The following is a 27,868-nucleotide window of genomic DNA, read 5'->3' as shown; positions in this document are numbered from 1 at the left end:
TATATGTATGTATATGTATGCAGTTTGCTTGGTGGACTGTGTTTCTTCACATAGCCCAAATTGAAATAATTTAGTAGGATCGTCAGTTAGGCTCATATGATTAGGCTGTACAAAATATTGATTAATTTGGTGAGAATTGAAGGGTTTTCAAAACTGTACAAAATGACCAAACATCCAGTTTGAGGCCATTCACATGGTAAAATGCATGATGCACTAATTCCCAAGAACAATGATTTGCCGACAGAATGTGCGTGGTTTTGCCACTCCCCTTTAATATGTATCGTGGATAGAGAAGCAGTATGAGTGCAATCATAATATGATAGGATATGTCAAGACAATGTTGGGCTATTATTTCAGCCAATGAATGCCAGAATCGTTGATTTTTGGTGTGAAACCCAAGCCTCAAACTCAAATACAGTCGGTCGAGGATCGAGTCGTGGGGTGGCATCCTCTCTCTCCGTCCTCACTTTCCAGAAAAAGCAACTCCTTTCTCATAGTCGGTGGAGATGAGAAGAATAACGGGAAAGGCAAGGGATGACATTTTGATCGAAATGAAGAGCGCAATGGACTCCCAGATTGGAGGTAAAAAGCACATTCAGAGATTAGCCTACTTTGGTAATATACACGGTAAATGTAGACTATACCATAATCGTTGTTTTCATTGGCTATTAAGAAGTTTACTATAGCGCTTTCAGAAAATGCTCAAGGAAACACATCCAACCAAAGGCTACTTCGATCAGTTTTGTGACTAGAAATTCCACTGTCTATCATTTGGGTTCGGAATAATGTTTGGCTAATGGCTATTACTTCTGTCTGTGCCAAATGTCACTGTACTTTAGTGGGCTACCTGGATGAGAGGCACATACAATGTTTTGCCTAAAGATTCGCAAATGTTATGGAATGTACATGTTATTTATAACATAATATGTTTCGGAAACAGTTTCATGTGTTTCACAGTTGTATAACTAAATGGTAAAGGTTTGAAAAATAATTCTGAAATAACTGAAAATACAAGCAATGACGTCATTCACATGCTGACAGGTCTACTGGGAGAGAGAAGGACAAAATTGAAGTTTGAGAAACTAACAAATTAAAGTAACTGTCCAGTGTTTCCAGATGTATATGAAATAGGACCAATCATTAATTACAATATGAGTGAAGTCGTTCTCAATCCAAAAAAATTGCAATTAAGTATGTTATGTTTTCTGCGTTGGAATGGTGTGGTCATATATTGGCCCCAAAAAATATTTAGCTAGTAGACTGCTGATTGGCCATCTAGAGGATGACATCATCCTCTATAAGGAAATCGCAATCATTTTTTTAAAACAACTGTTTGAGATACAAGTTTGAAGCAGGTTTTTTAAAGTTTTTTTTTCTTCAATTTATGCTTTGGCCGCATGAGTCAGCAACATTACTTGGGGATGAGTTATCAGAATATTAACTTTTGAAAGAGATTTTTACTGGACAGGTACTTAAAGCTCATTCCAGAAGTATGTAAAATGGCATGTATTTGGCTATTTCTTTGTTGATTTACACATCAAGATTCAAAGTGATTAGTATTGAGTCCAAATAAGTTAAATATTATTCATAATCATGTAATTCTAATAATTTCCAAGCAGGTTTGTGATAAAATAATTATTGCAGATTGATGTCTTCTTCAATGCAAGGTTGATCTGTTGTGCTAATGTATAGGCCTAGTAAAGCTGATGCAAGCGGCACTCTGCTTATCTATATCCCTCTATTGAGAACTTATTAGTCACTCCACACTGCACAAGGAATGCCGCTTGAAACTGGCCATTGTTGTGGCCATGCCCGCCCTTTTAAACACCATTAACTGCCCCATAACTTCAGTATTGCTCCCCTACGTCTCCCCTTAATGTGCTCCTGTGTGAATAAGCTGTGTCCTATGTTCATGTTTTCCATGAAATTTCATGGCGAAAAGGAAGCAAGTTATAGGTAGACATCTGCATTGATGTGCAGACATTTCCACTCCATCGCATGTGGTTGTCCTTAACTGTCTAATCATGGATTTGTAAAATCCAACACAAATTGGATTGCTAATTGTTTTCAGTTATTTCCTATTTTCAGGATGTGTCAAAGGGCTTCAGTAGGCCTCTAATCCATATCTATAACCTTTGCTTTGTGTGGTGCCACACTGTCCCAAGGTAATACTCCCATAATCACACGCTGGAGAACAGATAGTTGTTAACATTGAGTGCATGAACACTTAAACACAATTATCTGCTGATAGTCTCTCTACCTTGAGTGCCAATTTAGACAGGGAATAGACCATGATGCTATGGACTGACTGAGCAGTCACTCACTGAAGAGATCTGTAGGGAGGAGTTGGACTGTAACAGTACTACTGTTTTTCCAATTGTGCTTAGTGACAAATAGGCCGTAAAGGTCAGAATATATGCAGAATATATTACTAGATCACATTTGTTAAAACAAAAATGTCACAATTTGTCAGAATGTGGCAGTGTGCCTATACAGAGTTGCCCACAGAGATGACTTTTTCTCCAAATACAGCCATCCACTGCATAATGTGTTAAGCTGTCAAGGTAGCAAGGGTCCCTCTGAAATGTTGCTGGTCGAGAAGTAGCTCAGAAAATGTAGAGCTGCTGTGGGTAATGAACAGATTTGAACAATTACAAATGTTCCTTTTGTTAAAAATACTTTGTAGGCTGCAATGTATTATGTATGGCTTCACAGAAAATAGTACTTGACCATTCATAATGTCGACAGTAAAATGGTTTCAATAATGCCGCAGTAATTATGGTTTTGAGATATTGTTACACCCGTCTCTCTGCTGGGAAATGAAGTGAGTTGGTGCAAGTTCACTGATGGATGGAAACAGTCCGGCTTCCCTCCAACCTGTCTCACACTGTTTACTCTCAGCATCTCACCCCTGTAGGGCTGCAGATCGCCTAGTGGTTAAGAGCGTTGAGCCAGTAACTGAAAGGTTGCTGGTTTGAATCCTCGAGTTGATTAGGTGAAAAATCTGTTGACTCTGCTGTCCATTTGACTTATTTTGGTATTACAGAAACAGGGCCAAGTGATAAGGTTCCACTATCTCTGAACAATAGGTATTTCTGTTCTCAATGTGTAGTGAGTTGAATGAGCAGGTTAATTTAAGGACAATCTGTCACTTGCCCTTTTGTGTTAAGGCTCCTTGTTGGTAAATATCCACAGTATGGCTGATTACCCACACTGAGTCTAGATGGTGTGGACTTCTGTGTTGATAGACTGCCCTTTCACACCAACGGCTTTGTGTTGGCTGTTATCAGGGAAAACCTTCCTGCACAATAACAAAGATCTATTTATATGTGCGTCTGTGTTGTGGATCACCATGTTGACAGTTTTATATAGGGACTGAACGTGAATAGACTTCAGGTTCATCTGCATCTATATAATACAGTTCTATTGCAGAATAATTTATTTTCATAGTTATATTCCCCACATGCTCACACTGGCTGCCTTGTTATGGCTCTAAATCAGTTACCTATCCAAAATAGTTTTGTTGAAAGGTTCCGATAAGGCACTGTAGTATTATCAAATATTAGTAAACAACATCTCTCACTATCGCACTAAAACCTCTATTAATTTCATAGCGTGTTTCCAATTCTGCATGCCTAATTCTGCATGCCTAATTGGTCTTGATCAGGGACAGTCGGGCACAAACTAGGCCTAAATAATCATCTTTTGCATTACAGCACTCACCCTTAATCATTGATGATCTAATAAGAAACGTATTAGACAGTTGTGCACCGCTTCCATTTAAGGGGTTTTATATCTGGCTACGGAGGGCAAGCCAGTGAATTCATCTTGGCTCACAGACGAGGGGGAGCCCCAGTGTTGCCATGGAAACTGGCTGAGTAATTAAATGTTCTCTTTGATAGCTGAGCTAGACAGACTGAGCAGTATCTGAATATCTGAATATATGTGAGAGTGTTAACTCACTTCTCATATAAATACTTCTCTGATAAAAACATTACACGCCTGGACTTTTCTTATTTCACCTCCATTTGGTTATTATCCCTTCTTTGGTCTTCCACAATAACATTTCAGTGGCCATGAGCAGATTTAATATATACATCTTGAGTAACATTGGTCGATGCACTTGATCACAGTGGGCTTTGTGATTGTGTTGCTTTGTGGGTTTAGGAAGCTCTGTGCCAAAGCATTCCATGTTCTATCTGTGGGTTAACCTGGGCATCACATCTGAACAGGCAACAAGGTACGAAGAACAAAGAACAAACGATTGTTTTCATGTTCTCTGCCATATCCTCAGTGGCAATTATGCAGTACGCAACAAGGCCAAAGGGTGCAGATGAGAAAAATGAGGGGAATAATTCTGATGGACAAAATCTGTAATATTCTAACATTTCTACTTTTCCTCCTTATGCAAGAATGCCTCGTTCAAACAGTATAGTATTAGAAGAATTACATTTCATGTCTGTTTTAGAGAAGATAAAGTATGAATTCTGCTATCTGCTCTGCCCACGACCCCTCGCTGGGAGGGGCACCGGGGTATTGCTCCACTCTACTGATCTAACTTTCAGAGTTTTGTCAAGGCAAAGTTCCCTTCTGGGACTAGGCCAGTTGTATCCTGGAGATAAGAAGGGAGATTTTGTTTGTTCCACGTGCAGAAAGTCATCAACAGACGATGTGAGAATAGGGATTCAGAACAACTTTCCAACTGGACAAAAACTGGTTGACTCATTGTTTCCACGTCATTTCAACAAAAGAATGTAATGTGATGACGCTGAATCAACGTGGAGAACTGATTGGATTGGAAAAAAGTCATCAACAAAAGGGAATTGAATCTTTTTTTCACAGAATTTACAACCTAATTACAATTGCGTGGTGTTTTGTTGATTTCACATTTGAATTCACATTAGTTGACAACTCAACCAAATCTAAATCAAAACTAGAATGGCTTCCCCCTAAACATAGACCCTATGCTGATTCATTTAAAACATGAATAAATAAAATAAAATGTATTTAAAAATCCTCAAGTTAGCATTTGGTTACTTCAGCAAGGTAAACAAAAGCAAAACATGGATTGGTCTTTCTTCCTACAGGGTAAGGAAACCATTGTAATTTCAGTGACGTATCCTGTATGTTGTCTTTCCCCTGAGAAAATGAACTTGGGGATGATGTCAGTAGTAAGGCTATTGGAGCCATGAGTCATGTATGTTTGAGTCAGTCAAAAGAAGCCAGTCTGATATGTCATGGTGCTATTTTTAGCTGGAGCTACAAGGATGATAAGAGTTAAGACATAATAGGTCACATCAGGCCATGGTAGCAACATAGTGACATTGTTGTGGTTCATTGTGTCTCATACACTAACATCTTTCAACAATAGGATGTATGTTGCACAAGCCTCACATGCTGGCCTTCTAGAGGATCCATCTGCTGTCTGTAGGGCCATAAGACATATGGCCGGTTATCTTACCATGTTGGTCATGAGTCAATGAGAATGTGGTGAGTGTGTGGCCTACAGTGTTTCCCTGATAAACTAATCAGCTCTAGTTATGTGGGGGATGAGTGGCACATAATGGGCCAATCATTTCCATTTAGTACTTATTGACCTACAGTATATACAGACATATTGTAATGCTTTAACTTTTAGTCTAGATATCCATCTAATTAAATAGGGTACAGCGTCACTGTGCAGCATCACAATGCCTATTATAAACTGTATTTTTAGCTATTATAAACTGTCTTTTTTAATCTATTATGAATTGTATTTCTATCTATTATAAACTGTGAGAATCCCTGGCCTAACATGACATGAGATTGACGCACTTTTGTAGTTCATCAGAGAACAATTTCTCCATCATCAATAAGTTTTCTCTGGTGATATGATGATGCTGATGCTCAGAGCCCTGGGTCTGGACACCACCCTCTGCAACTGGACCCTGGACTTCCTGATGGGCAGACCACAGGCTGTGGGGATAGGCAACAACACCTAGTCCTCACTTACTCTTAACACAGGGGCCCCCCCAGGGGTGTCCTCAGCCCTCTGCTGTACTCCCTGTTCACCAACGGCTGTGTGGCTAGGCACGACACCAACTCCAACCTCAAGTTTGCTGACGACACCACGGTCGTAGGTCTGATAACCAACAGCGATGAGTCAGCCTATAGGGACGAGGGAAGTGAACAGGCATTGTGTTGCAAGGACAGCAACCTCTCCGTCAACGTCAGAAAAACCAAGGAGTTGATTCTTGACTTCAGGATGGGAGGGAGCATTCCCCGATCCACATCAACAGGACTGCAGTAGAGAGAGTCACTAATTTCATGTCCCTCAGCATCCACATCATAGAGGACTTGACATGGACCAACAACACCACCACTCTTGTCAAGAGGGTGCAACAGCGTCTCTACTTCCTAAGGCAGCTGGAAAATTTGACATGCCATCCCGGGTCCTCTCCAAATATTACAGTTGCACCATCGAGAGCGTCCTGACCAGTTGCATTACGGCCTGGTGCGGTCAGGAATTTCTCCGGCCAGACCGCAAGTCCCTTCAGAGGGAGGTGAATACAGCCCAGCACATTACTGGAACCGGGCTGTCACCCTTCCAGGACATCTACTCAAAACGGTGCCTGAGGAAGGCCTGCAGCATCATCAAGGACCAAACACACCCCAGCCATCAGCTCTTCACTTCATTACCATTGGGAAGACAGAATTGGAGCATGAGGTATGATACCTACATAGACATAGACAGTTTCATAGACAGTTTCTACATAGACAGTTTCTATCTAAAAGCCATCAGACTTCTGAACACTTAAACTGGACTGACCACCTGCACTGACTCTCCTCACCTTAACACACACACACACACACACACACACACACACACACACACACACACACACACACACACACACACACACACACACACACACACACACACACACACACACACACACACACACATAAATGTATGCTACACACACACACACACACACATAAATGTATGCTACACACACACACACACATATAAACACACACACACACACACACACACACACACACACACACACACACACACACACACACATATAAATGTATGCTACACACACATCACAACTGCTGTTGATAAATTGTGCCTTCTTGTATTATACTTATGCTAAATATTTTATTCTACTTAGCCATTTACTTTGTTCATATTTTTACATTTCCTTATTGTTGTTGCATTGTCGAGAAGGAGCCTGTAAACATTTTCTTGGACATGGAATGCCCTGTGTACCAAACGACTAATAAAACTTGAAACATGAATAACAGTGGAAGCCCAGTAGCTCAGGCCTCGTATTACCATTTAAATTGCTAACCAAGTTGGCTTGGTCTGATAAAATACATCATTTACCAGGCTGTCTAAAGGTTTATCTGGCTGAATTAATAAACAATCAAGAAGACACTGTGACAGTCACTGGAAAGTAGACGGGTGCTACCGGTGGGAGCAGGTGACGCAGGTGCTGTTAGGTCCTCACCAGCATCAAGGTGACAGCTTCTTTATACCACAAATAAACCTTGAATAATGTATTCCTGTCCTCACACTGCCACTTGCTGTGATTGAGCCAAACAGAGAATATATCAAACATATTTAACAACAGATCTTCTTGTTTGAGGCTAGTGTGTCTGTGTCTGGTGGGTGCTACTCTAGATATTCTCATTCAGAATTTGTGTATCTATGATATCATAAAAGCATCTATCAATGTCCAGCAGCACTTTGTTAAGCAGACCAACCCCTTTGTCCTGTGTCTCTCCTCTGAAGAAGAGGGCCCTGCTGTGCTGACCGCATTCAGGATGAAACTATTAACAGGTACTGGCAGACGAAAGGCTTAATGTGACACCTGTCTGTCCATCCATCCTTTCATCCTCTCCTAACCTCACCTCATAGTCAGTGGCTGTGTCTGTATGTACTGCTGTCAGAGGCTTGTGCTGTTTGCTCGCTGCTCAGCCTCCCTTCATGCCAGCGGCTGCAGAGCCAGGCTCCTCATAGCCCAAACCCAGCCCTATACTACTCTGCATCCTCTGGTCCTGTGTGAGTGAGTGCCAAGGCCTTGGGTTTACCAGTGGATCGCTCCATTTGATTTAGTACAGGAAGCAAGGAGACGACCTTTCAAATCCAATATGCTACGTTTTATTGAATTTACCTGTACCATATTTGACATTTTAAAATATATTTTTGTTGTGTGATTTTGTTGGGATAATTTTATCTGTGCATCTCTCTGTGGGTTAGTTGATATATCAGAAAGGGAAACCTGAGCAGAAACATGCTTGATCTCTCCCTTTATAAAGATCTAGGGCCAAGGCTTAAGGCCAACACCTAGCAGATGGTGAAAGAACACCTGCACTGAGTGCATTTATCCAGAAATAATATGAAATAATATGAACTGGGTGGTTTAAGCCTTGAAGGATGATTGGCTGAAAGCCTGGATACAGCTAGGGGCTGTATCCAGGCACTCTGCGTTGCTTCATGCATAAGAACAGCCCACACCCCCTCGGACCTTATTGCTTAAATGGATGTGCAAGACTGTGAGATATTCATCACTCCAGACTACCCACTGAAGGTACTTGTAGGTCAGCTACCGTAGGATGAGATGTTCTATAGGACTTTGATGGGGTTATCAATGTCAGTTTAATTTAGCGTGTGCTGGAGACTACAGACGTGTTTACAGTAAGTTGGTGTTCTGCAGACAGATCTTCTACTATCTGAATGTGGGTCTAGTTCCAGGAGGTGGTACACTATGTGACCAAAAGTATGTGGACACTTGCTCATCAAACATCGCACTCCAAAATCATGGGCATTAATATGGAGTCGGTCCCCACCTTTGGTGCTATAACAGCCTCCACTCTGCTGGGACGGCTTTCCATTAGATGTTGGATCATTGCTGGGGGTACTTTCTTCCATTCAGCCACAAGGATTATTGAGGTCGGGGACTGATGTTGGGCGATTAGGTCTGGCTCGCAATCGGCTTTCCAATGCATCCCAAAGGTGTTCGATGGGGTTGAGGTCAGAGCTCTGTGCAGGCCAGAGAAGTTCTTCCACACCGATCTCGACAAACCATTTCTGTATGGACCTCGCTTTGTGCATGGGGGCATTGTCATGCTGAAACAGGCAAGGGCCTTCCTCAAATGGCTGCCACAAAGTTGGAAGCACAGAATCGTCTAGAATGTCATTGTATGATGTTGCATTTAAGATTTCCCTTCACTGGAACTAAGGGGCCTAGTCTGAACCATGAAAAACAGCCCCAAACCATTATTCCTCATCCACCAAACTTTACAGTTGGCACTATGCATTGAGGCAGGTAGCGTTCTCCTAGCATCCGCAAAACCCAGATTCGTCCGACGGACTGCAAGATGGTGAAGCATGATTCATCCCTCCAGAGAACTTGCTTTCAATGGTGGCAAGCTTTACATCACTCCAGCCAACGCTTGGCATTGCGCATGGCGGTCTTAGACTTGTGTGCGGCTGCTCGGCCTTGGAAACCCATTTTATGAAGCTCCCGACAAACAGTTATTGTGCTGACATTGCTTCCAGAGGCAGTTTGGAACTCGGGAGTGGGTGTTGCCACTGAGGACAGACCATTTTTAAGCGCTTCAGCACTCGACGGTCCCGTTCTATGAGCTTGTGTGGCCTACCACTTCGCGGCTGAGCCGTTGTTGCTCCTAGACGTTTTCACTTCACAGCACTTACAGTTGACCGGGGCAGCTCTAGCAGAGCAGAAATTTTAAAAGGTGGCCTCCTATGACCGTGCCACTTTGAAAGTCACTGAGCTCTTCAGTAAGGCCATTCTACTGCCAATGTTTGTCTATGGAGATTGTATGGCTGTGTGCTTGATTTTATACACTTATACAATGGGTGTGGCTGAAATAATAGCCAAATCCACTAATTTGAAGGGGTGTTCACATACTTTTAAATATATGGGATATATACAAACAATAGTGTATTTATGTGTTTAACCATACTGTATTTGAGGATATGTGTCTCCCATTGTATTCATTTTGGAAAACATTGAAAAATGTGTGTTGCTTGGGTGCTGAGGTGTATGTGAACGTATGTATACTATATGTATACTATACTGTGTTTTTTCTGCATGTGTGTGGATGTGCTGCTATATATACATGTCTAATAAAAGTGGCATTGTCCCTGTTTGGTAACACACTCCCTCTCTCTCTGTGTTTGCTCAGCTCTGGACTGATAATAACTGTTAGCAGTACAATCATCACAGCTTGGCACAACCCTCTGCTAGTCCTTCATAGGGGTTAGGGATGCTTGTGCTCAGACTCATCTGGCTGGCAGTCTCAACATCATTACTACCTCATGAGTTGTCTCTTTAATTTACCTCTCAGCTGTACAGAGCGGCTCCCTCGATCCTCTCATTGGCTTGCAAGGCACTCAGTCAAACCTCTGGATGAGTAGGATATTTTTAAAGAACCAATGAAAGAAAGGCTCAGGGCAGAAGGAATCCTTCCTGTGGTAAGCTAGATTGTGTTACGTCTGAGGGAACTACAGGGCCTCTGACTGGGCTTCTGCCCCCTCCCCCATCCCTCCGTGCATGTAGAGGCCTAACCTCCCCACGGGAAGTGCTTGTTTCCCAGCATTCAGAAATAACCAGGCGGCAGGCAGCACTGCAACATGAGCACATTCCCTCTAGCAGGGTCTGCCAGGCTGGGGGAGTGCTCTGCTCTGCTGCTGGAATGCTGTGTGTCTCTGTCTGTGGCTCCAGATGGAAAGTGTGCTTTTGTGAAAGTTGGTCTTGTATAGGTATATGTGTTTAGTTCTTTCCCCTGGTTTTTATCTCTGAGAGCTCTTCTCTTCATGTCTATTTCACCATGCTGTTGCCATGAGGGCAGTCCATGTCAACACAGTGTTGTGTTGGGCTGTTCTGACATCTGACCACAACACAGTTCCACTGATGCTAAACAGACTAATGCTGTTTTCTTCACATCAGCAATCCCTGCTCTCAATATAGAACTATTGCGTAATAGGAGGGAGACCGACTTTATCATCTGCAAAATCATTGGCAAATTTATAGAGAAGGTTTTAGTTAAATAACAGCTTTATTTTTCTAGGATTCATTTAGCCAATTGACTGTATGTAGTGAAGGTATCTGACCACAGGGAAAAAGTGTTTCCATATCAAGTGTATGTTGTATCTCATATGAACTATTAGGCTAGTTGGTGTGATGAGGCTGGAATAATTACGTAAAATATATAGACAAATAACCCATTGCTTTCGCTCAAGTAAATGAGTGGTTACACATTTCTGTACACATATCACTATGTCATTTGTACATTGTAAATAGTTTCTGTTAAAGGGGCAATCCTTAGACCTATACCTCAGTGCAGTATATCATTATACTATATATCCTAAGTCCAAAAATGTATGTAGCAACTGCAGATTGCCCTTTATGGGAACTAATCTCTGCTCGTGTTTCTTTTCTCTACACAGAGGAATGTAATGGCCACAGTCTTAATAACTTTGTAGAGGACGGAGGTACACAGCTACCTGGACAGACAGAGGTGAGTCCCATGACCCCATGTTGACCTGCCTGGACACTCTCCTTTCCCTCTGCATTACCGTGTCCCTGCCCTAGATGACTTCCCAAGCTCTCTGTGCTGTAATGCAGCAGTGTTCTGACAAGCAACGGGCATATTAATTGAACGCTGCAACAAACAAAAACACATCAAATTCTTTACATCATAAAGGTTAACAAAATGTTAAGGTATACTGGATTAGTAGATTAAAAAAATTGCACTTATGTGCGTATTTGGCTGTAAGAAATGTATGATTATGTGTTTTGTTTTTAGTCTTCCTCCACATGCTTGATTGATCCTCATCCGTGATCAATATTCTTGATCAATAGTGAGTGTGTATTGAAAATAGGTTGTTTTGCATGCCTTTCTGTAACTTGCCTAAGTTGGAAACAGCTGACCTCTTTCCACTACAGTTCTCATTGTTCAGTCGCAAGACCTCAGTGTCTCTCAGAGAGCTCCTCTCTTTATCAGATCTCCCCAGGCAATAAGCACAAACTAAAATACTGCCTACAGAGAGAATATTACTGTGTCTGTTATGTGTCCGTGTTCTCTATCCAGCATTAATCTGTTGTTCAAGAACGAGGGAACTTGAACACTTTCTCTCTCACTCATATTCAAGCGTGCTTTGACACATGAAGGGGGAAGGCCATACATTTCATATTGTTCTAATATGCTTTTCACAACCTAACTCTGTTGATGATCTTTGGAGTTATATGCTGTATCCACACCCTGTTTCCTTCCTCCCTGTTTGTGGGTGTGGGGACTGATAAACAAAAAGGGGAGGGGCTCTGTTTCTCTTCCCGTCCTCCAGAGCCAGGATACCTCTGTATTATAGGGACCCGCCTCTGTTTCTCTTCCCGTCCTCCAGAGCCAGGATACCTCTGTATTATAGGGACCCGCCTCTGTTTTGTCACACACTAAGCTAATTGGACTGAAGCACATTTCCTCCTAGTCACACAGTGAAACAGACCCCACACAGGCAATCCTTCTTCACAATTGAGGTTCAAAAGATGATGTAAGACCTGGAATTGGTGAACATAATCTTAGCCGATTGGACCAAGAAAAGCCATTTTCCTCCACTTCAGGTCCAAGGCTGTGTCTAAGGTGTTTTCCCTCTGTTCCTGACTGCAGAGCATAGCACTGTAAATACTTCGCTGTACCCCTCAGGTGGAATAAAACCAGGAGTAAACAAACGTAGTTGAGAAACAGCCTTTAACCCACTGTGTTTTCCCTCAGGTGGAATAAAACCAGGAGTAAACAAACGTAGTTGAGAAACAGCCTTTAACCCACTGTAAATACTTCGCTGTACCCCTCAGGTGGAATAAAACCAGGAGTAAACAAACGTAGTTGAGAAACAGCCTTTAACCCACTGTAAATACTTCACTGTACCCCTCAGGTGGAATAAAACCAGGAGTAAACAAACGTAGTTGAGAAACAGCCTTTAACCCACTGTTAACCCACAGGTGGAATAAAACCAAGTAAACAAACCTAGTTGAGAAACAGCCTTTAACCCACTGTAAATACTTCGCTGTACCCCTCAGGTGGAATAAAACCAGGAGTAAACAAACCAGGAGTAAACAAACCTAGTTGAGAAACAGCCTTTAACCCACTGCATATACAATCTCCTGAATTTCACAAACATTTTACTTTTTGACGAGGGTGCTTTCTCCTGCACATGATTAATATGCTTATAAATAAACTGACGTGTGGCGTGTTGAACTGAGAAACTGGACCCTGGCAAACTGGAGTGTGGAGCATTGTGATTGAAGAGTATTGTCTGTGCCAGGTTTGGGGCTTGAATCAAGAAGTGGCTGTATACTGGTCTGGGATGATCTGAGAATATCAAGATTAGGTTTAACGTTATTATAAAAAACAAAAGGTTAATTTCAGGCACTAGTGCAGTATGTACCACTTTGCTTGCCACAGTTGAGGGCTACGTTTAGCATAATGATAGGCATGCCTTCACTGGAAAATGTCCAGGATCCACTGCCTCCTGACTCCTATTCATGTTACATAAGACAAAGCACACAAAAGAAAGTCCACACTCATTACAAAATAAATGTGTTTATTCCATTTCGGGTGTGTCCTAAACGATATACTAAACTACGACCATGTACTTTTAATGTGCATTTAACATGCATCGTCACATTCAGTAAGCAGATGTTCGCTGTTCATAGGAGGAGAGAAATAGTTTGTGTGGGTTAGTGTTCTGACACTCTTCTCTGTCTGCCCTCCAGACGGACAGACTACAGCAGAACAAAGACACTGTGTTCTTCAGGGACGGGGTTCGCAGGATTGACTTCATACTGTCGTACCTAGATGACAAGGATGGAGAGAAGAAGCAGGTGGGCAGCATAACGCACCATCATCAACACCGTGACAGAGAGCATTGTGTGGTTACAGAGAGACACATGGCAGTTTATCAACACGGACATGACCGCACAGAGCATTAACAATGGAGTGGTCAGGTTTGCTTTGAGCCTGAACGACTTCAATAAGAACACAGCTATTTTAGTTTTCCGTTGCAATACCTTTTGTCACAGTAAAGACGGTGTCTGGGGTCAACTGACCACGTGACCATGACTCATAATCAGCCTGAATCAGGGCGGTAAGAGGAGAAGGTGGCTAAAAGGAAGTGGCTGACAAGTTCTCAGTGGTTGAAACTTTGTTGTTGGGGTAATTGCATCACTTCTTTCTTGACCGAGAAGCAAAGATTTCATGCCACAGACAGACCATAGACAGACCAAATTTCATTATTACAAGGCCCTCTAGCTTCTGATTTTTGGACTTTGAGAATGCCGTGACTGGTGCCAGGCAGTCTTTCAACAGAGCTTCTACAAGAAGAAAATGGATCCTCCCAAGGAAAGATTATGAGAATGAATGGGGAAGTTAGAATCCAAGGAAGGATAAAGTGATAGCAGAGATGATAGAGGGGGAGATACAAGGATAAATGCTTTTCTGCCCTGATCCTTGCTATTGCGTAAAGTGCATGTGTGTCTGTCTCTGTATTTGTACAGGAGAGGAGGAGGGAGTTTGAGGCCAACCTTAAGAAGGCTGGACTGGAGCTTGAGACTGAGGACAAATCGGTGAGTTACCCATCTGTGGCACGCTGTCGTCCTCTAGTGGTCATCATGCAGCAGCACATCTCGTTACTGCAAAGTGGGGAATATCTCAGCAGAGATTTCTTAAAGGGGAATTTCACTCCACAGTCTTCTTTCCTCAGTGGTAGAAGAGTTTTTAACATATACTGAGTGTACAAAACTTTAGGAACACCTGCTCTTTCCACAACATAGACTGACCAGGTGAATCCAGGTGAAAGCTTACCTTATATGATTCCTTCAACCAGTGTAGATGGAGGCGACAGGTTAAAGAAGGATATTTAAGCCTTGAGACAATTGAGACATGGATTGTGTATATGTGCCATTCAGAGGGTGAACAGGCAAGATAAAAGATTGAAGTGCCTTTGAACAGGGTATGGTAGTACATGCCAGGCGCACACGTTGGTGTGTGTCATGAACTGCAACGCATCTGGGGTTTTCACGCTCAACAGTTTCAAATCAAATTGTATTTGTCACATACACATGGTTAGCAGATGTTAATGCGAGTGTAGCGAAATGCTTGTGCTTCTAGTTCCGACAATGCAGTAATAACCAACGAGTAATCTAACCTAACAATTCCCAAACTACTACCTTATACACACAAGTGTAAAGGGATAAAGAATATGTACATAAAGATATATGAATGAGTGATGGTACAGAGCGGCATAGGCAAGATGCATAGATTGTATCAAGTACAGTACATACATATAAGATGAGTAATGTAGGGTATGTAAACAAAGTGGCATAGTTTAAAGTGGCTAGTGATACATGTATTACATAAAGATGCAGTAGATGATCTAGAGTACAGTATATGCATATACATATGAGATGAGTAATGTAGGGTATGTAAACATTATATTAAGTAGCATTGTTTAAGTGGCTAGTGATATATTTTTACATCAATGTCCATTATTAAAGTGGCTGGAGTTGAGTTGGTGTGTTGGAAGCAGCCATTCAATGTTAGTGGTGGCTGTTTAACAGTCTGATGGTTTCCTGTGTGTATCAAGAATGTTCCACCACCCGAAGGACATCCAGCCAACTTGACACAACTGTGGGAAGCATTTGGGTCACCTTGTTGTCCATGCCCCGATGAATTGAGGCTGTTCTGAAATTAACTCAATATTAGGAAGCTGTTCCTAATATTTTGTACAGAGTGTTTGTTTCTATGTTTTCTTTACAAACTTTTAGGTGAAAATGTGTACTATATTCAAATGGATTTTTTTTAAATATCATAAATGTACTCTATTTTAAATGATTCCTCTGTTTTTGTGCTTAAATTGTACGGTCAGTCAAATTGCCTCGCTCTGTCCTCTCTCAACTCTTTCCTCTTAGGACTCGGATGATCTGAAAACATACTTCCTGAAGATCCACGCCCCGTGGGAGGTGTTGGCCACCTACGCTGACGTGCTGAAGATCAAGGTTCCCTTTAAGGAAAGCGACATCCCCCACGGACAGGACGTTCCACTGGAGTGGCTCTCCCGACCGTTCCGCCTGCCAGAGAAGGTGATGCGCCCACAGCCTGACTACTTCACCTCTCCATTTGATAAGGACAAGATAGACTTCTTCCTCATCAAAAACCAAGACACCTTCTTCCCCCCCTCCACACGCAACAGAATAGTGAGTACAGAATCTTAACACAGAATCCAGAGAGACACACACACACACACACACACACACACACACACACACACACACACACACACACACACACACACACACACACACACACACACACACACACACACACACACACACACACACACACACACACACACACACACAGACCTGATGTCCCTTCCTGTCAGGTGTACTACATCCTGTCTCGCTGTCCGTACCATAAAGAGGACCTCAAGGAGACAGACAAGAAAGGTATCAAGCGGTTGCTGAACAACGGGACCTACACCTCAGCCTTCCCACTTCATGATGTAAGAATCATGTGACGCCCCACCTACATCACATCAACATACTCACAGTAGATTTCATGTGAAGATTATTTCTAAACTAGAGCTGATTATTCTCCTGTCCTCTATGCTGTCAGTGTCGATACTGGGAGAGGAACACAAATGAGCAGTGTGAGAGCGAACGCTACCACCTCTATAAGAATTGGGCTAGGTTCCTCTGTTTCTACAAGGAGCAGCCCCTCAACCTCATCAGGTAAGATAAAATTGGCTGGACATCGGTTACATTTCCCCCATGCATGGACACAAAGATCTACGTCTATAACGGGGGGAGGGGAGGGGAGGGAGGGAAGTGGGCGAGCTCAGTCCGGCTTTAAACTTACACTTGGAAGTTGGAATAGTAGAATGCACAAGGTGCAATTTCGAAATTGGGTAGTTCATCATCAGTTCCTCTTGTCAGTCATTGTATATCTTAGAGAGATATTTATAACTTGTCAGAAATGTCAGCTAACGTTTTTTTACTTAGGTTTTTTTAGACCATAGATATTGTTGTAACAATTTGTCACTCTAATGTGTATGTATTCATGTGACATTTGAAATGACAAAATGTCTAGAATTGCATGAAAATGTGCTTTAAACCTGCAACATTCACTCCACCAACAAGAGCGGTGAGAACAGTTTGTGTCATCAACAGCTTGTGCCCATAGAAATAGACGTGTTGTGCACATGGGGGGGACCCCTGATCTATAACACCATGCAAATACTAAGTGTCCCTACTCCCTAATACCAAATAAGTTGAATTATGTCTGTGTTGTTAACAGGAAGTATTATGGGGAGAAGATTGGGATCTACTTTGCCTGGCTGGGCTTCTACACAGAGATGTTGTTCTTTGCTGCGGTCATGGGTGTCATATGTTTTACCTATGGTGTGCTAAGCTATGATGACAATTTAACAAGGTTAGTACCACCAGAGGGCAGAAAGGTGCCTTATTTGAAAAATAGGAAAACAGTTAATTGTCTGCATTTAAACAGGCAGCCCAATTCTAATATTTCGCCCAATTATTGGCAGATGATCAATCAATCAATCAAATGAATTTATAAAGCCCTTTTTACATCAGCCGATGTCACAAAGTGATGTACAGAAACCCAGTCTAAAGCCCCAAACAGCAAGCAATGCAGATGTAGAAGCACGGTAGCTAGGAAAAACTCCCTAGAAAGGCCAGAACCTAGGAAGAAACCTAGAGAAGAACCAGTCTCTGAGTGGTGGCCAGTCCTCTTCTGGCTGTGCCGGGTGGAGATTATAACAGAACATGGCCAATATGTTCAAAAGTTCATAGATGACCAGCAGGGTCAAATAATAATAATCACAGTGGTTGTAGAGGTTGCAACAGGTCAGCACCTCAGGAGTAAATGTCAGTTTGATTTCATAGCTGATCATTCAGAGTTAGAGACGGCAGGTGCGGAAGAGAGAGAGTCCAAAACAGAAGGTCTGGGACAGGGTAGCACGTCCTGTGAACAAGTCAGGGTTTCATAGCCGCAGGTAGAACAGTTGAAACTGGAGCAGCAGCATGACCAGGTGGACTGGGGACAGCAAGGAGTCATCCGGTCAGGTAGTCCTGAGGCATGGTCCTAGGGCTGAGGTCCTCCGAGAGAAGAGAGAGAGAATCAGAGGAAGCACACTTAAATTCACACAGGACACCGGATAAGAAAGAAGAAATACTCCAGATATAACAGACTGACCCTAGCCCCCTGACACATAAACCTTCGCAGCATAAACACTGGAGGCTAAGACAGGAGGGGTCGGGAGACACTGTGGCCCGGTCCGACGATACCCCCGGACAGGGCCAACAGGCAGGATATAACCCCACCCACTTTGCCAAAGCACAGCCCCCACACCACTAGAGGGATATCTTCAACCAGCAACCTATTACCCTGAGACAAAGCCGAGTATAGCCCACGAAGATCTCCACCACAGCACGAACCCGAGGGGGGCGTCAACCCAGACAGGAAGATCACGTCAGGGACTCAACCCACTCGACGCACCCCTCCTAGGGACATCATGGAAGAGCACCAGTAAGCCAGTGACTCAGCCCCAGTAATAGGGTTAGAGGCAGAGAATCCTAGTGGAGAGAGGGGAACTAGCCAGGCAGAGACAGCAAGGGCCGTTCGTTGCTCCAGAGCCTTTCTGTTACCTTTACACTCCTGGGCCAGACTACACTCAATCATATGACCTACTGAAGAGATGTGTCTTCAATAAAGACTTAAAGGTTGAGACAGAGTCTGCGTCTCTCACATGGATAGGCAGACCATTCCATAAAAATGGAGCTCTATAGGAGAAAGCCCTGCTTCCAGCTGTTTGCTTAGAAATTCTAGGGACAGTAAGGAGGCCTGCATCTTGTGACAATAGTGTATGTTCGGCAGGACCAAATCGGAAAGATAGGTAAGAGCAAGCCCATGTAATGCTTTGTAGGTTAGCAGTAACACCTTGAAATTCAGCCCTAGCCTTAACAGGAAGCCAGTGTAGGGAGGCTAGCACTGGAGTAATATGATCAAATGTTTTGATTCTAGTCAAGATTCTCGCAGCCGTGTTTAGCACTAACTGAAGTTTATTTAGTGCTTTATCCAGGGTAGCCGGAAAGTCGAGCATTGCAGTAGTCTAATCTAGAAGTGACAAGCATGGATACATTTTTCTGCATCATTTTAGGATAGAAAGTTTCTGATTTTTGCAATGTTATGAAGATGAAAAAGCTGTCCTCAAAATATTCTTGATATGTTCGTCAAAAGAGAGATCAGGGTCCAGTGTAACACCAAGGTCCTTCACAGTTTTGTTTGAGACGACTGTACAACCATCAAGATCAATTGTCAGATTCAACAGAAGATCTCTTTGTTTCTTGGGACCTAGAACAAGCCTCTCTGTTTTGTCCGAGTTTAAAAAGTGCAAAAGTTTTTTTTTTAAAGTAACAACAACTAAGATCTGATCTCAATGTTCAAAATACAAATTATTGGGCTGCCTGTTTAAACACAGCCTTTGAATCATGCCCAAGTAGGCTCTCATACACACACACACACACACACACACCTAATGGTGTGTATTCAGTATATTAATAATAATTGTGTAAAAAAAAACATCTTTGTTGTTGCACATCCAACAGTACACTAAATCACGCAACTCTGTCAGTCTATACAGGACATGTAAAGTCACGTCATATCAAATGTATGAATGTCCTTTCCCACTTTCTATTCCTCCTATTTATCTCTCCCACAGTAAGGAGATCTGTGACCCCAGCATTGGAGGGAGTATTGTGATGTGTCCGCTGTGTGATAAGAAGTGTAGTTACTGGAAGCTCAACTCCACGTGCCTCTCATCCTGGGTAAGGGAACATACACATTTTATTCTGTCATTCAGTCACAATGTAATCTTTCCTCAAATGGCTAATCATAATCTCTTGATGATTGGCCATTACATCTAATTATTGATGGCTCTTCACACTTTAAAAAATAATGGCTGTGTAAATATTCTGCGTGCTTAGCTTATTGTTTAAACCAGCCTGTCGATCAAAGCCAGTGAAATCTTCCATGCTGAGTGTGCAGTATGTCATATTGCTGTGGCCAAAGCACAGCATGTCATTTCCTCTGGATGGTTAGGAGCTCATCCTGTCCCATGTTCCCTCTTCCAGCAATCCCATCTGTTTGATAACGAGGGGACCGTGTTCTTTGCCATGTTTATGGGGATCTGGGGTAAGTGTCTGTCCACTCTGTTGTTACTGCATTACCCTGTTGGAGAATTACAGTACATCCCCTGTGAGGGAGTCAGACGGTTACTGTTAGAGTGTAATGACCCTATCGGTTCTGCAGTGACTCTGTTCCTGGAGTTCTGGAAGCGGCGCCAGGCCCAGTTGGAGTATGAGTGGGACCTGGTGGATTTCGAGGAGGAGCAGCAGCAGCTCCAGATCCGCCCGGAGTTTGAGACCAAGTGCACTGACCAGAGACTCAACCGGATCACCGAGGTACGTGCTGCCAGCTGGTTATTACACACTACTTGTAATACTGTGCAAATTCTAAAGTATTCAATGTAAACTACTGACTAGGCTTTCCATGATTTGTTATTGTGCAGGAAATGGAGCCATACCTACCCCTCCCCAAAAAGTGTGGTCGCTTTTGTCTCTCCGGGGTTACTGTTCTGTTCTGGGTAAGCCAACATACTACACCAACTCTCTGTGTCTGCAAGAATTTGTTTGCCAGTGTGCAGTATACTGTATGTGTGCTGTATGTGCACTGTAGCATGTGGCTTTTGTATTCTCCACAGATGCTTCTGATTGTGGCCTGTATCACTGGGGTGATAGTCTACAGGCTGGCTGTGTATGCAGCCTTCGCCAGCATCATGAAGGACAGCCCCACTAAGAAGATCCATCTGGTGGGCTCTCTCATCACCCCGCAGCTCGCTACCTCTGTCACCGCCTCCTTTATCAACTTTGTCATCATTATGATCCTTAACTTCTTCTATGAGCGAGTGGCCATCTGGATCACTGATATGGGTGAGGAGGAGTAGCTCGCTATCATGGCGATTAGATCAGGAAATGCAGGGAGATGGAACACAGATGGCACATCAAGTTAAAGTGATGTTTTCCCCAGGTCACATTAACTATACATTTCCTACTCATTTATTTTTTAAAACATTTTTTCTCCTAAAGATTCACTCATACCTCAGCAGTACTTTGCACCCATTAGTTTAGGTAGCTGGTGTGCCTTGAATGGCTTTGACCTCCAACTACTTGCTCCAACAGAAATTCCCAAGACACATCTGGAGTATGAAAACAAGTTGACAATGAAGATGTTCCTCTTCCAGTTTGTCAACTACTATTCTTCATGTTTCTACGTGGCCTTCTTCAAGGGCAAGTTTGTGGGTTACCCAGGCAACTACACGTACATGTTTGGCAAATACAGCAGGCTGAGAAACGAGGAGGTGAGCTTTGTCACACACCATCTACACTATATGAACATATTCTACTATATGAAACTCACACCTTTTGAAGAATAAGCTACAGTATTTATGTTTTGATCTCAAACCTAACTCAAATCAAATCAAATCAAATTTTATTTGTCACATACACATGGTTAGCAGATGTTAATGCGAGTGTAGCGAAATGCTTGTGCTTCTAGTTCCGACAATGCAGTGATAACCAACAAGTAATCTAACTAACAATTCCAAAACTACAGTCTTATACACAGTGTAAGGGGATAAGGAACATGTACATAAGGATATATGAATGAGTGATGGTACAGAGCAGCATACAGTAGATGGTATCGAGTACAGTATATACATATGAGATGAGTGTGTAGACAAAGTAAACAAAGTGGCATAGTTAAAGTGGCTAGTGATACATGTGTTACATAAGGATGCAGTCGATGTTGTAGAGTACAGTATATACATATGTATATGAGATGAATAATGTAGGGTAAGTAACATTATATAAGGTAGCATTGTTTAAAGTGGCTAGTGATATATTTACATCATTTCCCATCAATTCCCATTATTAAAATGGCTGGAGTTGGGTCAGTGTCAATGACAGTGTGTTGGCAGCAGCCACTCAATGTTAGTGGTGGCTATTTAACAGTCTGATGGCCTTGAGATAGAAGCTGTTTTTCAGTCTCTCGGTCCCAGCTTTGATGCACCTGTACTGACCTCGCCTTCTGGATGATAGCGGGGTGAACAGGCAGTGGTTCGGGTGGTTGATGTCCTTGATGATCTTTATGGCCTTCCTGTAACAACGGGTGGTGTAGGTGTCCTGGAGGGCAGGTAGTTTGCCCCCGGTGATGCGTTGTGCAGTCCTCACTACCCTCTGGAGAGCCTTACGGTTGAGGGCGGAGCAGTTGCCGTACCAGGTGGTGATACAGCCCGCCAGGATGCTCTCGATTGTGCATCTGTAGAAGTTTGTGAGTGCTTTTGGTGACAAGCCGAATTTCTTCAGCCTCCTGAGGTTGAATAGGCGCTGCTGCGCCTTCTTCACGACGCTGTCAGTGTGAGTGGACCAATTCAGTTTGTCTGTGATGTGTATGCCGAGGAACTTAAAACTAGCTACCCTCTCCACTACTGTTCCATCGATGTGGATAGGGGGTGTTCCCTCTGCTGTTTCCTGAAGTCCACAATCATCTCCTTAGTTTTGTTGACGTTGAGTGTGAGGTTATTTTCCTGACACCACACTCCAAGGGCCCTCACCTCCTCCCTGTAGGCCGTCTCGTCGTTGTTGGTAATCAAGCCTACCACTGTTGTGTCGTCCGCAAACTTGATGATTGAGTTGGAGGTGTGCGTGGCCACCAGTCGTGGGTGAACAGGGAGTACAGGAGAGGGCTCAGAACGCACCTTTGTGGGGCCCCGTGTTGAGGATCAGCGGGGAGGAGATGTTGTTGCCTACCCTCACCACCTGGGGGCGGCCCGTCAGGAAGTCCAGTACCCAGTTGCACAGGGCGGGGTCGAGACCCAGGGTCTCGAGCTTGATGACGAGCTTGGAGGGTACTATGGTGTTGAATGCCGAGCTGTAGTCGATGAACAGCATTCTCACATAGGTATTCCTCTTGTCCAGGTGGGTTAGGGCAGTGTGCAGTGTGGTTGAGATTGCATCGTCTGTGGACCTATTTGGGCGGTAAGCAAATTGGAGTGGGTCTAGGGTGTCAGGTAGGGTGGAGGTGATATGGTCCTTGACTAGTCTCTCAAAGCACTTCATGATGACGGAAGTGAGTGCTACGGGGGCGGTAGTCGTTTAGCTCAGTTACCTTAGCTTTCTTGGGAACAGGAACAATGGTGGCCCTCTTGAAGCATGTGGGAACAGCAGACTGGTATAGGGATTGATTGAATATGTCCGTAAACACACCGGCCAGCTGGTCTGCGCATGCTCGGAGGGCGCGGCTGGGGATGCCGTCTGGGCCTGCAGCCTTGCGAGGGTTAACACGTTTAAATGTCTTAATCACCTCGGCTGCAGTGAAGGAGAGACTGCATGTTTCCGTTGCAGGCCGTGTCAGTGGCACTGTATTGTCCTCAAAGCGGGCAAAAAAGTTATTTAGTCTGCCTGGGAGCAAGACATCCTGGTCCGTGACTGGGCTGGATTTCATCTTGTAGTCCGTGATTGACTGTAGACCCTGCCACATGCCTCTTGTGTCTGAGCCGTTGAATTGAGATTCCACTTTGTCTCTGTACTGACGCTTAGCTTGTTTGATAGCCTTACGGAGGAATAGCTGCACTGTTTGTATTCAGTCATGTTGCCAGACACCTTGCCCTGATTAAAAGCAGTGGTTCGCGCTTTCAGTTTCACGCGAATGCTGCCATCAATCCACGGTTTCTGGTTAGGGAATGTTTTTATCGTTGCTATGGGAACGACATCTTCGACGCACGTTCTAATGAACTCGCACACCGAATCAGCGTATTCGTCAATATTCCCATCTGACGCAATACGAAACATGTCCCAATCCACGTGATGGAAGCAGTCTTGGAGTGTAGAGTCAGCTTGGTCTGACCAGCGTTGGACAGACCTCAGCGTGGGAGCCTCTTGTTTTAATTTCTGCCTGTAGGCAGGGATCAGCAAAATGGAGTCGTGGTCAGCTTTTCCGAAAGGGGGCGGGGCAGGGCCTTATATGCGTCGCGGAAGTTAGAGTAACAGTGATCCAAGGTTTTACCACCCCTGGTTGCGCAATCGATATGCTGATAAAATTTAGGGAGTCTTGTTTTCAGATTGGCTTTGTTAAAATCCCCAGCTACAATGAATGCAGCCTCCGGATAAATGTTTTCCAGTTTGCAAAGAGTTAAATAAAGTTCGTTCAGAGCCATCGATGTGTCTGCTTGGGGGGGATATATACGGCTGTGATTATAATCGAAGAGAATTCTCTTGGAAGATAATGCGGTCTACATTTGATTGTGAGGAATTCTAAATCAGGTGAACAGAAGGATTTGAGTTCCTGTATGTTTCCTTCATCACACCATGTCCCGTTAGTCATGAGGCATACGCCCCCTCCACTCTTCTTACCAGAGAGATGTTTGTTTCTGTCGGCGCGATGCGTGGAGAAACCCGTTGGCTGTACCGCCCTGGATAGCGTTTTCCCAGTAAGCCATGTCTCCGTAAAGCAGAGAACGTTGCAGTCTCTGATATCCCTCTGGAATGCCACCCTTGCTCGGATTTCATCAACCTTGTTGTCGAGAGACTGGACATTGGCAAGAAGAATACTGGGAAGTGGTGCGCGATGTGCCCTTTTTCGGAGTCTGACCAGAACACCGCCGCGTTTCCCTCTTTTTCGGAGTCGTTTCCTTGGGTCGCTGCATGCGATCCATTCCGTTGTCCTGTTTGTAAGGCAGAACACAGGATCCGCGTCGCGGAAAACATATTCTTGGTCGTACTGATGGTGAGTTGACGCTGATCTTATATTCAGTAGTTCTTCTCGACTGTATGTAATGAAACCTAAGATGACCTGGGGTACTAATGTAAGAAATAACACGTAAAAAAACAAAAAACTGCATAGTTTCCTAGGAACGCGAAGCGAGGCGGCCATCTCAGTCGGCGCCGGAAGATCACTGATAACTGTTAAACACCCACTGCAATTTGTCCCAGTGTGACCCAGGAGGCTGTCTGATTGAGCTGACCACACAGCTGGTGATTGTCATGACAGGGAAGCAGGTGTGTGGGAACATCCAGGAGGCCCTACTGCCGTGAGTTTCACTGACCTCTGACCTACTTCTGATAGACTGCGAAATGTACCTCGATGACCTTTCAGTTGCATATCTACTCCACCATGGGGTGTGAACCAGCTTGAACTTGTTAAAGATGTCTGACATTCAGTATGTAATTTGTACACGTGCCCTCCTCAGAGTTCAGTATTCTCTTGATCTATATTATATCCTGTCAGGCTGCTGAGGAACTGGTGGTGCAGCAGGAAGGCCCGGAAAGACCAGTACAGCCGCTGGGAGCAGGACCACGACCTGCAGAACTTCAGCCAGCTGGGCCTGTTCTATGAGTACCTGGAGATGGGTAAGGAGGCCCTTAACCCACTTCACTCTCTTCCCACATAGACAGGAGACGGTGTAGGGCTGTTCATCAACATTCTCTCTCTCTCTCTCTCTCTCTCTCTCTCTCTCTCTCTCTCTCTCTCTCTCTCTCTCTCTCTCTCTCTCTCTCTCTCTCTCTCTCTCTCTCTCTCTCTCTCTCTCTCTCTCTCTCTCTCTCTCTCTCTCTCTGCAGTAATCCAGTTTGGCTTCATCACTCTATTTGTGGCCTCTTTCCCCCTGGCCCCCCTGCTGGCCCTCTGTAACAACATCCTGGAGGTCAGAGTGGACTCCTGGAAGTTCACCACCCAATTCCGCCGGCCTGTGGCAGCCAAGGCCCACAACATCGGAGCATGGCAGGAGATCCTCAATGTGGTGGCCATCTTGTCCGTTGTCACCAATGTGAGTAGGATTAAATGTTATTAAGCTGTAGCCACATTGTTGTTATCAAGTGTTCAAATCTATGGATTTATTGTTAAACAGCCCCATTTTATAATTCATATATACTGTATAATCAAAATACAATAATTCAATAGTTCAGTGTGTCTTGAATCCCCTCTCATGCTCTCTCATCTCCCCAGGCATTCATCATGGCCTTTACTTCAGACATGATCCCCCGCCTGGTCTACCTGTATGCCTACCACCCTGGCTCTGAGGCCACCATGAGTGGCTACATCAACAACAGCCTGTCAGTGTATGACATCTCCCAGATCCCTCTCCTCAGTACGCCCGAGGAGGGGGCGATTCCTGCCTGGTTCAACAGCTCCTTCATCACCACCTGCAGGTGGGAAGCGACTACAATGCCAGGCCACTCACTTGCACATTTAAATACCCTTTGTCTTGACTTCACTTGACGTCTTGACTATGAAGCTGTGATTTGTATTAATCCAGATGTTTACAGAGGACAGGTCAATGCTTGGGGTTTAGCACGATTGTATGTAGTTGGTGTGTCTTGACATTGGCCCTATATATTGTCTCAGGTACCGTGACTACCGCTACCCTCCACGCCACCAGAGGCAGTACTCCCACACTATGCAATTCTGGCACATCCTGGCAGCCAAACTGGCCTTCATCATTATCATGGAGGTAAGCCATCCAAAATATGTGTATGGAACACAGCACATCTCTCCACTCTAAACCAGCAGGTGCCTCTCTCCATTATATACAGTATGCAGCAGAGCCCAATCTTTGCTATCACTGTCTTTCAACATGTTATCATCTGCACTTCATAAGGTGAGTGTGTGATAATGGTATGCTCTGTAAAAACCCTCTTCCTTTCCCATCAGCACGTGGTGTTTGTGGTGAAGTTCTTTGTGGCCTGGCTGATACCGGATGTGCCATCCGAGGTGAAGGCTCGGATCAAACGGGAACGTTACCTCATCCAGGAATACCTGCACAACTACGAGGTTGAGAAGCTCAAGATCCAGCTGAGTCAGAGTTTTATCATTGAACCCAACCCTGAGGTCTGCACTGCCACCGACAAGCATGACATGTTATCAGAGTGCCTGTAGGCCCCCAATCAATAAACTCACACCCACCAGGGTGTTGCTGTGAAGTCTCCTCCACTGAAGGCAAACAGAAGTACAGTAAAGGGCTTCTGTCAGTGGGGCAATCCTATCAACTGTTTCTCTATGTTTTGTTGTTTGTTCATTTTCTAATGAGCAGCTAGCAGATTTCAACCTTTTCGCCTATATTAGGACTTTCATTGGAGGAAGGGACGGATTAATTTGATCGATGGCCACATCTCGTCCTCTTTTCTCAGCGTCCAATGCTGTTGCAATGCAAGCTCCTATTGTTCAGCTTGCTTCATATCTTCTGTGCAATGAGGTTTCTTGCAACTGTTTCAGTCATTCAGTGCCAGTGTTGATCGTGATGGGATATTATGGAATCCTACAAAAGTATGTGCCAACTTGTTAAATGCTATTGGGATTCATGATATTGTACCAGACAATGTACAGCTTCTTGAAAAAAATGTCATCTAATGCTCACTTTATCTACAATGTCATAATATGTTACTAACAAATGTCCAGCAAAGACTGCCAAAGATATCCCATGGCTTTTATCAGCAGCTATCTAATAAATTACCTTTAAAGAAATATGCATGTTTGATAGAATGTAACATATAAAAATCGAATTTTTTTGCCTTCAAATGTTGGCATGTTATCTGCTTCAATTTGGCTCTAGCTGGGCTACATTGAATGTGATGTGTTTTCCTTGCGTTACTGACATGTATGAGATATTTTCATGGGAGTCGATGCAAAAACTGTAAATTAAAGGCCCAATGCAGCCGTTTTT

At 43.8% G+C, this 27,868-nt stretch overlaps 1 protein-coding gene across 3 annotated transcripts; it reads left to right on the top strand.

Annotated features, from left to right (window-relative positions):
• Positions 1-271: 271 nt before the first annotated feature.
• LOC124033663 (anoctamin-5-like) lies at positions 272-27,868 on the top strand. Of its 3 annotated transcripts, none has more exons than XM_046345819.1 (21): positions 272-582; positions 7,784-7,831; positions 11,468-11,538; positions 13,791-13,898; positions 14,571-14,639; positions 15,984-16,268; positions 16,457-16,576; positions 16,690-16,805; positions 17,371-17,505; positions 19,814-19,919; positions 20,226-20,286; positions 20,404-20,555; positions 20,663-20,737; positions 20,855-21,083; positions 21,333-21,511; positions 25,143-25,240; positions 25,438-25,559; positions 25,770-25,975; positions 26,155-26,357; positions 26,554-26,659; positions 26,860-27,868. In XM_046345819.1, the coding sequence occupies exons 1-21, from the start codon at positions 507-509 to the stop codon at positions 27,082-27,084; spliced, it is 2,790 nt and encodes a 929-aa protein (XP_046201775.1). In that variant the 5' UTR covers positions 272-506; the 3' UTR covers positions 27,085-27,868. The 3 variants fall into 3 exon arrangements, with proteins under 3 accessions (XP_046201775.1, XP_046201777.1, XP_046201776.1); XM_046345821.1 differs by having other exon boundaries at positions 7,732-7,831; XM_046345820.1 differs by lacking the exon at positions 7,784-7,831 and having other exon boundaries at positions 273-582.

Source organism: Oncorhynchus gorbuscha, linkage group LG04 (assembly GCF_021184085.1).
Source record: "Oncorhynchus gorbuscha isolate QuinsamMale2020 ecotype Even-year linkage group LG04, OgorEven_v1.0, whole genome shotgun sequence".
Taxonomy (NCBI): Eukaryota; Metazoa; Chordata; class Actinopteri; order Salmoniformes; family Salmonidae; genus Oncorhynchus; species Oncorhynchus gorbuscha.
The sequence above is the reverse complement of the archived record's forward strand: the minus strand, read 5'-3'. Positions and strand labels throughout refer to the sequence as shown.